At 43.7% G+C, this 13,636-nt stretch overlaps 1 protein-coding gene across 2 annotated transcripts in view; it reads left to right on the top strand.

The window, feature by feature from the left end:
- The window catches only part of LOC147200988 (plexin-A2-like), a 126,669-nt gene extending 121,959 nt beyond the window's left edge, over window positions 1-4,710 (top strand). For both annotated transcript variants that reach the window (XR_015101581.1, XM_086117424.1), the window contains exon 32: window positions 1,620-4,710. Coding sequence is in view for 1 of the 2 variants with exons in the window: in XM_086117424.1 (XP_085973550.1) it covers window positions 1,620-1,715 (96 nt within the window). In the remaining variant the exon portion in view is untranslated. The remainder of the gene's footprint in view (window positions 1-1,619) is intronic.
- Window positions 4,711-13,636: the final 8,926 nt, after the last annotated feature.

Raw genomic sequence — 13,636 nt, 5'->3', positions numbered from 1 at the left:
AAAAATATATGCAGCTCGAAGTCCTCTTTCCATGTTTTGAAACGATAAGCGAAATAAAATATTGGCGACACAAAAAGTTAGATGCTTCAAACAGGACGCTCTCTGAAAGAAGTAGCCCCCGGGTTTAGAGTGTAACACATTGTCAACAGCAGGTTGCAGCAGATATCTTGAGAGACTGGAAGAGTCACAGAAAGGCATGGATGTCTTTGGAAGTTTATTTGTTGAAATAATTGTTGAAGAAGAAACAATGATCGGGTGAAAATGTGAACTCAAAATTTTAGAGAGGGTGAAATTGAATTCACCTGGAAAAGCTATACTGAAGTGTATTTTAGGTTCAGGCTAAAATTTCTTGTAAAAGCTCATTTTTCCCCGAACTTTTTGTCCGTAGTATACATGCCTTTAAAATGCCCATAGAATGAAAATATCAGGATAACCTGCATAATCTGGATCAGTTTCATGCAAAAGGGCCAACGTTGTCAATCGGCTTTGTTATCAAACAGTGTCTAGACAACTGAACTGAAACAAAATGACGTTGATCAGCTCTTTTCATCACTGTCGTAAATGTCAGTTGCACAATCTAAACAGAGAGCCAACTGCTTAAAATGTGGAGCAAAAAAAAAAAAAACACACCCTTCTCCAACTGCAAACATCTGCAATTGCCGCTGTAAATTTCATACTGAACTGCAGGCATTTGCAACTTAAATGTTGGAGGGAGCCACAATTTTATGATCAATGCTACTGGGATGCCACATACTCTCGCTCCACACACTTCCATACCAGATGATATGACAAAATGCCATAAATATAGTGCCAGTCCGCAAATAACAAAACTCGGAATATGACTGATGGTCATTGGGGGGGTTCAGAGTTTTTCAACCTAATAATTTCTCCTAAAAATGCTCATGAACCTCCATGATGCGTTTCCCTAAAAACAAATCTTTTGGACAATTGAATTTTAAACATACTGTGGGGCCAAACTGCGAGTATGCAGAGATCCAATGCGATCGAGTAAACGTGTGTGTGTGTGCGTGTGTGTGTGTGTGTGTGTATCTGAATCTATGTATTTATTTTGTAATTTTTATTAGCAATGAGGGGCCACTCAGAGTGTGGCCCGCTGACCACCAAATGCCCATCACTGCCCGACTGTATGACATGTTAACACACTGCATTACTGTACTTGGTGCGAGTGCTATACGCCAATATCCACCATACAACACACTTGCACTGAGGTTTAGCAGTTCATACAACTGTTAATGAATCGTCTCCATGGGAGCCAGGCCAGCTTGTGAGTGGGCAGATTGGCCGGTGGTTGGTGCCCTCTTGCCACCCACGGCCATTGGCTGGACACAACACTGGCTGCATGCATGTGTGCTCTCTGATAAGAGATGGCAAACATTTTCAGAATATTGAATTTAAAAAAAAGAAAAAAAAGCATAAACATCACAGAGGCCAAAGTGGGAAAAATCATAGCAGCAGCAGCTGAAAGTCAGACACCAATTTGGAATGTTCGCGATGATGAAAGAAATGTTGGCATCATTTTATGACGAGCTAATCCGTTGCTTTCACTTAGTGAGCTTGCTAAATCTTTATGTATGTGTGTGTTTGTGTTCTTGTATTAGCTCACGGAGGCGCTAGAGCAGGACGTGCAGGCCAACAAGCAGAAGTTGGCATATAAAGTGGAGCAGATCATCTCAACCATGTCTGCCGAGAGCTGAGACGCACGCCAACATGCATCCGCACTCATGCTGTACACGCAGACACACAATACAAGCATGCGCTGAGGCGGAGAGGAGGAGGTGGAAGAGGAGGAGTAACAATGCACACGGCAAGTGCACTCACCAAGAGAGACTCGTGTAGGCATGGATGCTTGTGAACTTCATGGACCTAATACAAATGACACACACCAAAACGTGCAAACACACTCAAACAGCAGATCATCCCAAAAGTGTGAGGTTTGAATTCAACACCATGCATCCATCGTCTAAAAGTGTCCTACTCCAAGCGGTGGGGGGGAGCAGGGCTCATGCTTCGTCTCGGAGAGAACCACGCAAAGAATGACAACTCGTCTCCAAAAGATCAACAAATCGAGGCGCTCATGTTGTTGACCAACAATAGTGAGCTGTCATGTAACGAAGGGACGTGCGCCACGATGTTGCCATATGAGCATTTTGCCAACAGTGGGTTCGCCTTCTGCATTTTATATTTAAGTGTGGATTTTCCATCTTTCCAAACATGTTCTATAACGCGTGTCCTCATGATTGAGATGGGTGAGCTGGAGCCTATCCCAGCGGACTTGGATGATAGAAAGCGGGTGCTCCCTGGACCGGTCGCCAGCCAATCAATGGACGCATATAGGCAAACCGATCACAGTCACATTCCCAATGATGAACATTTTTCAAATGACACTCAAATAGTCTTCAATGACCCAAATAAGGGGAGGGCATGCTAACAGCAGACAGGAAGACTGGAGCCAAGATTCAAACTCTGAATCTCAGGACTGTGAAGTAGACGTGTCGACCACTTAACTCCGGTGCTGCAGATTGTAATTTCATTCAGGGACAGTTTCCTAAGGCTGTGTTCACTTGCGATTGAAACAAACGCCGGTACGGTTTTTCTAGTAGTGCGGTTCCAACGCTAGAGTAATGTGATTGATAAACAAGTGGACCAGAAAAAAAACTAGAGTGGTTGAGATTAGTTGACCAAGTACAACCATCCCTCCATTTTTGAAAGCACTTATGCTGTTCGGGGTTGTGGGGAGGTGGAGGCTCCTGCATCACAGCTGACATCAGGCAACGGGCAGACTACACCCTGGAAGCCATCAATCACAAGAGCCAAATAGGGACAGACAACCATTCTCACTCAAATTGACAGCATCAGTAGGAATCCAACCACAAGTCAGGCGTGTGAACCGCTACACCATCATCCAACATCAACAGCATGATCACTCTGAAGGATGATAGAAATTCTTCAATGAGTCAAAGAATCCCTGCCTCAATGCAGTTCAGTTGTCCATCCATCCATTTTCTGATCCACTTTATCCTCACAAGGGTTGCTAGGGGTGCTGGAGCCTATCCCAGCCGTCTTCGGGCAGTAGGCGGGGGACACCCTGAACTGCTCGCCAGCCCATCGCAGGGCACACAGAGACGAACAACCATCCGCACCTAGGGACAATTTTGAGTGTTCAATCAGCCTGCCATGCATGTTTTTGAAATGTGGGAGGAAACTGGAATACCCGGAGAAAACCTGCGCAGGCACGAGGAGAACATGCACACTCCACACAGGAAGGCCGGATCTGGAATCGAACTCGGTACGGCTGCACTGTGAGGTCGACGCGCTAACCACTCGCCCACCGGTCCGCAGTTGTATTTAATTTTTAGGTTCAATCCATTCATTTGCATTTCATCTGGACCAACTGTGTGTTTGGAAACACTTATTTAGGTACAATTGCTTTTGACTTTGATGTGCAATACATTTTAATCGAATTATTAAGTACGGATATATTTTTTTTTCACCTGTATTCAAGCACAGTGTTAATGTTAGTACCAGGAGGAAAGCCACACGAGCATGCAAATTCTACACAGGAAGGCCAGAGCAGAGATTCTAACCAGCGAAGCAGAGATGCAAATCACTGCACCGCTGTATGACCCGAAAATGTGCCGTGCATCATTTTCTGTTTGGTGAACACAGCAATACAAACACACTTCAAGAATATTCCCACAGTGAGATTTGCTATTCACATTACCCCGTGTCCCTGCATAAAAATGCATTCAGATGTACGTCATAGCACTGAAAAAGCAGGATGCGAGTCGGATATGCGATGAACACTAATCCACTCGTTGAAGATAAGTGGAGAACAAATAGAACGCTGAGATAAAGTGTTATTAATGACGCAGCAAGGCCCGACGTATACAGTACTCGTTCTTTCTCCCCGTCTCATCAGTCATTGTTTGCATTGTACTTGAAATTGCGCCAAGTGTGTGAGACAAGAACACCTGTCACTCTTGTGAAGAAAATGCGGGAAGATTAAGTTGAATGACAACGTCCAAGTAACCTGGACAATGAAGCTCGTGAACCTGCTGCAGAGCTTCTAATTTTGGAGCTCCGGCCGAATCTTTCTTGATGGATGCCACGTGCAGTCGGCTCATTAGCCGGTCATTGTAAATTCGACGTGTTCTGCCGCCTGAGTGCACTTCATTCACTTTGCATCCTGCCCGTCTCCATCTTTAATTGTTTATTTCACATCTTTTTATTTGTACCCGACTGCTGGTGGTCTCTTTTGCTGCTGTTTTTATGGAGTGCCAATCCAAACTTATCTCCATGAAACTGTCTGCCTGAGGCCTGTTCGGGGTTTCACTTTTGTTGCACCAAACTGTGACCATGGCAAATGTCTTTGTGTGCTCGATCACGCCTGTCCATGGGTTGGGCTCCTTTTTTAATTTTGTTGAGCTCCATTAATTCAATTCAAAACAAAAAGATGAGGAAAAAAAACCTCCATTCCCTGTTTAATGTTGAAATATGACAAAGGACCCATGTGTTTTATGTGTGATTCTACAAGTTATAAATGTGTTGTGCAATAAATTGTCAGATGTGTTTTTTTTTAACTCTATATTATTGTATAAATATTGTACATAGAAAACACTCCTATTTTGCAAGCAAAAGATTCACTTTTTACCGTTGTTATAAATTAAACTGAACAGCTGAATATACTCATTCTTGCCTGGTTTATTTTGTGTTGTTGATCAGCAGCCTTTCTTGAGACCAACCTTGAACTCATTCCAAAGTTCAACATAGTCTTAAACAGAGGCAACCCAATGTCCACTCAGCTTCTCTGCCTAACTCACAAACCCACTCTAGCGCTGACATGCTTCACGTCTTACTATTCTAGTAACTCACTGGCAAGCTGATTCACTTGGGGGAACTTAACTCAGTTTTCATCGGAAAGATATAATGTGTCCGTTAGATTTGTTACATGAGCTCAAAGCCTGACGCTGCCACTCTGCTGAAATAATGACAAGACATGTATGAGACATTGGCTTATCTGGACTATCATAGGTCCTGGAAAATCAATCGCAAGTCAATTCCTGCGGAATGATGGAGAATTGATATTAACACAGATGATTAGATGGTAGTTCATGTAAAATACCTGAAACTTGCTGTCGAAATGCGTCTGGCATTTGGTATAGTAATAATCTGACATGTCCAGCCAGGAGCCTGCAAAGGAGGCAAGGATTGGTGAGGGTGGGGGGGGGGGGGCATCTACCTCTGAATCATTAATTCCGTGGGGCGGCCCATTCACAAATAGGGATTTGCAATCAGAAACGTTGAACACGTTTAACATTGACCAATTGTCATCCCTGAACCCGTTTTTAGGTTGGGGAGGCGAAAACGATCACTCTCAACACACCCCACAGGGCAGGATCATATTTGAGAGACAGCAGAGAATCTGGCCTGTCGTTTGCAAAGGAGGACAAATGATGACGTTTGGCCAGATTGTTGTACACTTTATGTGTAGTCAAGTTTAACGTTTCGAAATCCTCTTCAATTGTGACCCAAAACTGTCAGAATTTCTTCATTTAGGCGTGATGATGAATTGAAGCATTACACCCTGGGTTCAACAAAAGAAAATTCTACTTTTGGAAAGGCCAATCCAAAGACACTACCGAGAGCCGAGCTTGCGATTGAGATTAAAAAAAGGACGCAAGAGTAGTTTGGTTGATTTTTTTTTTTCCAATCCACTCATGTAATGTTCCAACATTTGTAGAAGTGGAAGCCATTTGACTCATTTCCTTGAATGACTATGGGGAAAATAATGAAACACCAATTGCTTTTCAAATGTTTAATGCCACTGATGTGAGTGACAGGAATTCATTCTGATGCCAAAACGGCTAACTCAGCTTAAGGCACGGCAGTGTCACGACAGAAGCTTGTAAAACAACAAAGAACTATACTGGAGAAAATTATTAAATCCCTTTGATTTCTTTTTTGGGGGGGGGGGGGGTCCTACTGGTGATGAGCAGCTAGCTTCCTGGGGGAGAAAGAAATAATGTGTTGAACAATAAGTACAGTGACAAATTTGGTGTGGCATGTGAGCAGTGTAAGGACTCCTCCACACTTGCTATTGGAGAAGAAATTCATTATTTATGTTTATCCTTCAAGGCAAACTGGGGTGGGGGGGGGGGGGGGGGTGATTGGGTGGTTGCATGAGTAGTCATAACACCCAACCTGCGTGGATGATGGAGCTCAGGTATGGAAACTTTCCTTCAACTTTGATCTGCCTTATATTGCAGTTTCCCCGAATAAGAGGTTGAAAATATAGTAATGTTCACTTTCCTTAAATGGAGCATTACAATTGACAACATTTACTTTTTAATTCTATGCAAGTTGCCGATGGGTCTGTGGAATGCCTGTCCGCACATCAGGTGTAAAATTAAAGCCTTTTACTCAGGTAAGAAAAAGGTTTAAATCTCCTCTGATACCAGAGGAACCCCCAGAATGACCTCATGGTGGTTTTTGGATAACTATCAATGGAGTCCAAGTGCATTTCCACCTTGTTTTGGCATCGTTTTCCCCATGATTTATTATTTTTTTTAATCTGCAGAACACCAAATGTCACCGCTGTATGGGGTCGTGTTCATAGATTTGCATGAGAAATTATGGACTATCCAGAAGAGTTAGCAACTCCGCCTACATCAGGTGATTGACCCATTACACATTTACTGCAAGGCAATGAAAAGCCTAGGGCGAATCAGGAAACGTTTTGAGGCACGAATGTCAAGCAAGACTATGTTGGTTGCACCTTGGCCACTGCCAGAGGCTGCTGTTGATTCACTCAACAGGTTTGCTGGGTAAAGAAGTGGTGATTGAGGAGCTACGATTGGAAATGTTCCATGGACAATGCAGTCAATCAGGATTATTCATGTCATTATTGTATATACGAGGGGGGCCGAACCTTTTTTTTGACTTTTCAAGCCAACCAAACTTCACAATCGGTTGTTACCACACGTGTACGCACACACCCAAATGATACGCGCGCGCACACACACATACAGTGTGCCTTGATGAGCAACAGCCCTAATGGCCCCTAACATGAACAACACATAAAAATAATGTCGATACAAAGGTATGTGAGTTTGGGAAAAGCAAATAACTGCCTACCTTAGTGAGAGACCTGACGCGGAGGCATGGGACACACTTTTGCAGTGTGTTAAATGCATGAACATCACTATGCTTATGTGTACCGTTTTAAAATTATTTGCCAGTGCCATCAGTGAATTGCAGATGAAACACACTGACTGAGTTAAAAAAAATAAAAAATCTATATCGCGACAGCTCTGATCGCAAGCTGCAATTGCAGACTGCTGCCCACTAACAATTTCCGGTGATGCCAACGTAGATTACAGGTGACCTGTTTTTGTATGTATTTATTTTTTATATATTTTTTAATGCTTTTTGTGAAAGTAAAACGGATATGATGCTTACAGTGCAGTGTACACTCACACAAAAATATTCAATATTAATAAAACCCACAAAGACACACAATCCCCCCCCCCATTTCGCCCAAACCAAAAGATCGACTTGGGACCAGTTCGCGGGCTACAGTTCGATCGTGATCGACTGGTTGGCCACCCCTGGTATATAGTCCCTGATAAAACCCCAAATATGTAAACACACACACACACACACACACACACACACAAAGTCTTTGTTTTGTCCCTCCTGTACAATCAAGCTTTACATTCCCTGAAGCGCTGCCCCGAACGCATCCTGGAGGCTGCTGAGGGCTGCATGCATCAGCCTCCCACCGCTCTCATTAAATATGCATCCCACATTATCAGGCTGCACACGATCAAACAGGCTGCGCGCCGAGTGTTTGTTCTTGCCAAGGACAAGAAACAGATGTCCAAATTCGGAAACTGAAATGCCCGAGCGATCACAACGATGGCAATTTCCCTCCAGATTTATTTAACGAGATAATCCGTGTTGATACATCGAAAACCATTTGCCGCGATACGTTTCCTTCTTTTGTCCACTCCCATTTAGAAAGAAATGAAGGGACGTCGCCGTACATTGTCTATCAACGGCATCGTGAAAGTGCAATGCAGCCGATAGAAATTCATTGTTGATTAATTCAAATCGGGATGGAGGTGGAAAGTGGAGTATTTCTGGATGGTTGACTACTGCCATCCTGTGGGTGAAAATATAGCAACATAGAATGGGGGCTACGTCACGAGCACAACTGTTCACGTTCTCAAGGAGCTCACCCGAGAGGCTGCGTGTGCGCTCGCGTGTGTGCCATGGGGAGGGTCCCGCAGTTCCCGAATAATGACATCCTCATGTTTCACCTTGATGAAAAGAACACTCGCTCTCTAAGTTTATGATTGTCTCACTTCATTTCTCCGGCCCGCACACTAAAAGGGTCATCACTGCTTGGACCAGACAGAGAGGTAATGATCAAGCCCCCCCCCCCCGCCCCCAACTCTTTGCCCACCACTTCTCAGACACTCACTCCTCTCTGGGAATCACTTCAAGACAGGCCCCATCCGAAGCAGCCAATCAGTGAGCTCTGCGGAATATAGAGTCTCTCTCTCTCTCTTTCTCCCCCCTCTCTCTCAATCTCTCCCTCTCTCTCCCCCCTCTCTCTCTCTCCCCTCCCTCTCTCTCTCCCTCTCCCCTTCCATCTGCCCCCTCCCTGTCTCTCCCTCTCTCGCTCTCTCCCTCTCTCCCCCCTTCCCCCTCCCTCTCCCCGTCTCTCTCTCTTCCCCTCCCTCTCTGTCTCCCTCTCTCTCCCCTGTCTCTCTCTCCCCCTCTCTCTCTCTCTCTCTCCCTCTCTCGCTCTCTCTCTCTCTCTTCCCCTCCCTCTCTGTCTCCCTCTCTCTCTCCCCCTCTCTCTCAATCTCTCTCTCTCTCTCCCTCTCTCTCCCCCCGTCTCTCTCTCAATCTCTCTCTCTCCCTCTCTCTCCCCCCCGTCTCTCTCTCCCCCTCTCTCTCTCTCCCTCTCTCCCCCTCTCTCTCCATCTCTCTCTCTCTCTCTCTCCCCCTCGTCTCTCTCTCCCCTCCCTCTCCCTCTCTCTCTTCCCCTCTCTCTCCCCTTGTCTCTCTCTCCCCCTCCCCCCTCTCTCTCTCCTCCTCTCTCTCCCCTTGTCTCTCTCTCTCCCCCTCCCCCTCTCTCTCTCTCCCTCTCTCTCTCTCTCCCTCCCCCCTCTCTCTCTCTCCCTCTCTCTCTCTCCTCCTCTCTCTCCCCTTGTCTCTCTCTCTCCCCCTCCCCCCCTCTCTCTCTCTCCCTCTCTCTCTCTCTCTCTCTCTCTCTCTCCCTCCATCTCCCCCCTCCCTCTCTCTCTCCCCCCTCTCTCTCTCCCCCACTCCCTCTCCCTGTCTCCCTCTCTTCCCCCCCCTCTCTCTCTCTCTCCCCCTCTCTCTCCCTCTCCCTCTCTCCCTCCCTCTTGCTATCCCTATAAAAACCACATGACCAAACACATGCGCTTGACTATATTGGTTTTGAAAACATTTAACCAAATTAAAATGTTTAGTTATGAATGAAAACGTCCTTCACTAGACTGTCACAATCTCAGAGCAGAGCAAAAGTATCCACTACGGCGGCACAATGTTGTTCTGGGTGGCCAGGACTTTCTCTTCCCGCCATGAGCATCATATTTGGAGAGAGAGACTGTTTTATAACTTCCTGTGGAAAGCAACTGCCAAAGGACCTCAAATATTCCACTAGCAGAATACAGAGCAAACACTTTGGTGACCAGATGAAATCGTAAAGATTGATATGCGGAGCAAAAGTACGAAAGAAATACTGTCGAAAGAGTGCAGATGATGCGGAAAAAGTCCGTTGGGGACTGATGCAGTAGGTTTCTAGCTCCTAATATCTGAAGAATGTCAGGAAGAGCTGACATTGAAAGCAATTTAATAGGGTACGTCTATAGTCTAGCAACTAGCCTTTTAAAGTCACCAGTAACCAATAAAAGTACAATTTTGCAGTGCATTGGCATTGGAAGACTGTGACATTTTATAGACCTCGACCAGTTTGACCTTAGGAGTTTCTTATTGGACATTTAAAGGAAACGTGGCCTTTCTTTTTTTTTAACAATTTAAAACGGTTATATCTTGCTGGGACAATAGTGAGTTCTGCTTTTATTACCATGGCAACTAAGGGTGGAGCCTGAGCTTTGTAAATAGGTTGGGTTGATTTACAGCAGGGGTCGGGAACCTATGGCTCGCGAGCCAGGTGTGGCTCTTTTGTTAATTGTATCTGGCTCGCAGATAAAACAAAATATTCTCGCTTGTTCCATCCATCGATTTTTTTGTTAAAATCAGCAGTTGGCGGCAGGAGCAATTTTAATTGGATGATACTGGCCTACGTTGGCCGTTGCTGGGTAACAGGTAAACGCCCCCTTTTGAATCAGCCCGCTCGGTCATTCGCTCAAAGCTAATCCTTCGAGGAATAAGATGACGAAAAGAAAAAAAGAGGACATTTTCAAGGACCAAAATAAAACCAAATCATTACAAATATCTGTATTCAAGTCAGCTGAGTGAACCGCTACACTGACAAATACTGTACCTATTTAACCCTTTCAGGGACAGCGGTTATTACAGCGGACAGTTTATCGTGTTATCAGCATAGAGAGTGCACGAAAGGGTTAAAATGTGCTTTTGAATCTAACATTAATCATGCTGGTAGAAATGCGTTTTTACCGAAGTTTTACCGCCTCCGGCAGAAAAGCAGCTCGGACACACACCAGCTACCCGTGAACAGAATGAGACCAAGGGCTCTAGAAAACTCATGATTTGAAAATGAATGTAGTTAACTTGTCAAGTGTTGTCATCAATCAAATTAATTTGAAGCAAAGTTCAGTGGCTCCTCGGAATTTAAATGGTTCAGCGATCAAATAATTCTATGAACAAAAATCCTAAACCCAAATCAAACCTATTTACTTTGTTTGTAAATCGGTAATGACTTATTTCACTGTGTTTTATGTTCCCTTTAAGGTTTACTATTGACAACAACAAGCTATGAGTAAATTATTAGTCACTTAAAGGGAAAACTAAACAGACACCCAAAGAAATTAAGCCTCCTGCAACTGTTTTTGAATCCCGACGGTCCTCTGTAATAAGTCTATCTCCCAATCAGCTCTGCACTGTTTCATCAAAAGCTCCTCTGTGGCATGAGACCACACGGCCATGACTTCACTCCCCATGACCCTGGTAATGGTTCAGTAGTTGGCATTTCATTTGACATTTTTCGCTAGTATCTTCTGAAGACTGGGAACCCCCCCCCCCCCCCCCCCAGTAAGACTTTGCACTGATCCCTCATTCTCAAGGCCATTTTTATTCCTGCCTTCCAAACATCAACTATTTTTTGTTTTCTTTTTATTTTATTTCCATTTTGTGCAACACAATTACACAATACCGTACAATACAACACATCATTATTTATGCGCAACAACCCCAAACAGTAACCACAACAAGGTGAAAGACAGCTGGAAAGAAATCTGAAAAAGGAAGTGCGCTTAAATGACACATGAAATGACTGAGTCACATATTACAGTTCAGTGGAACCTCAAACATCAAATACGATCCGTTCCAAGATGCTGGACAACTGCTGATTTGTTTCAGGGTCAAACTGTCACCATCGTAAAACCATCATTTCCTAATAATATTTCAAATTGACAAACAAATGTAAAACAAAAAAAACAAAAAAAGCGAACTGATAATAACATGGCTGGCACCTATTAGAAGAGGCTATGCATTTACAAATAATCGGGCCTAATTTATAGCCAATTCCACCTGCACTCAAAGTCTGTCAAAGTCAGATTACTGGAAGACTCCAAAAGATGACCGAGAAATTATCCTGTGGCGGGGGTGTGTTATGAGTGATTTTCTTCCTCCCGATTTGCTTGGGCCGACAATCATAAAAGATCAGCAATTTTAATATTTATGATTGCAAATCCTTATGTGTGTTGTCAACACTGACTTGAAGATTATGCGGCTTCTATATAGTCATCTTATTTCTGTCTATTTATTCTCTTCTACTACTACCACTACTAGGACTGTGACTACTACAACTCTTCTTCGTATTTTACAAATGTCTGGATGCATTGCTGCACACACTGCCCCTGATAGGTCAGTCTTGGTACTTCGACTGAAATGTGGTTTGGGGGAGGAGACTTAAAATTGTCGGGAGATGTGGCTGTGTGTCTGGTGTGCTACGTTGCTCATTCCGAGTACGCCACACTCTATAAATGCAGCAGGCACCCCACACATGCAGATTTGTTTTCATCCTGCGGGGTCTCTCACGTTTTAAAAATAGGTTTAGATGTTAACAAACAGTATGCATGTACCTGGGTTATGTCGAACTATTATATGCTTGGAGTTCTTTAGCAACCACTGTATTTGTCATTGCTTGTGCCCTTTGGCTGTGCCAAAAACAACACACACACACACACACACACACACAAAATAGCAAGGCATTTGTCTTGAAGGATTTCACTTCAAGTGAAATGGCGCGAAGAAACTACATGACACTGACATTTTTTGCCCCTCTTGCGAAGATAAATGTGAAGCCAAAATATGACGTCTCTCAGAATGATGCAGTATGGTCTGACATAACGATTTTCCATCTGATCAGTGTGACTGATGCACCCGCTCAAAACGGAGCAAGTTATTCCAGTCAAGTGGTCCGAGGAAAGTATTACATACTGTATTTACCAATTTACTGTTTAACTACAAGCAAAGAAGAAGACAATACAAATGTCAACACTCAATGAAACCGACAACACAATGTGGTGACTAAACATGATTTATGTATTTAGCCTTTTAAGCAGAACTTGAATATATTGAATAGCCTCATCAGATTTCCAAACGCCTTACTCTAGGATTGGCCATTTCATATGGTTCTTGGCAAAGACAAGAGGTTGTACACTACAGAACAAAAGAAGAGCTACGTGTGGGGCATTAAAACAAGCAAAGAAAGTTAAAGAGAGCAAGAGCAGGCAGGGAAATAAAAAGGTGATTACACCCTTACAAAGGTCTGGATTTGGATTTTTGTGGTCTTGGCTGAACCTGAAGGGGATTCCTTGTGAGAAAGTGCAAGCACAAAAGTTCAGCGCAAAGATTTCTCCAGAGACACTTCATCATGCATTTCAAGAGTACATATTGCACATAGGCTTAGTATATGCGCTCTATGGAACTGTGAGGGGCGACTATCAGATTTGGCTGAAGTCCACTTCCAAACTTAACCGCATTGTCACAAATCATCGAAATGACCGCTTGATGCACGCAGAGATTGCAGCCCGTGGTGGAAAACGTACAACAGCTAATTGGATGTTTGAAAACAGATGTGCAGTGATTGAATTTTATTAGCTCGACTTAAAATGTTTAATTCGAATATTTTAATAGTGTTTGTCTTTTAAATCTGATTAGCACTAGTTTATTCTCCTCTTTTAATTATCCTTTGTCTTTCCATGTAATATGTTTTTTAACTAATTATTTTCCCTTGACTTTCGATTTCTTTCAATTACACGTGCATTAATCGTGCAAAACAAATACTCAAAACCAAGATATGTACCATGATTTTGGGCCTACCATTACAATCCTAGCGACTATATTGTACATTTATGGGGTTCCATTGTTA

Source organism: Hippocampus guttulatus, chromosome 8 (genome assembly GCF_054856545.1).
Source record: "Hippocampus guttulatus isolate MCC_2025c chromosome 8, RoL_Hgut_1.0, whole genome shotgun sequence".
Lineage (NCBI taxonomy): Eukaryota > Metazoa > Chordata > Actinopteri > Syngnathiformes > Syngnathidae > Hippocampus > Hippocampus guttulatus.
The sequence above is the reverse complement of the archived record's forward strand: the minus strand, read 5'-3'. Positions and strand labels throughout refer to the sequence as shown.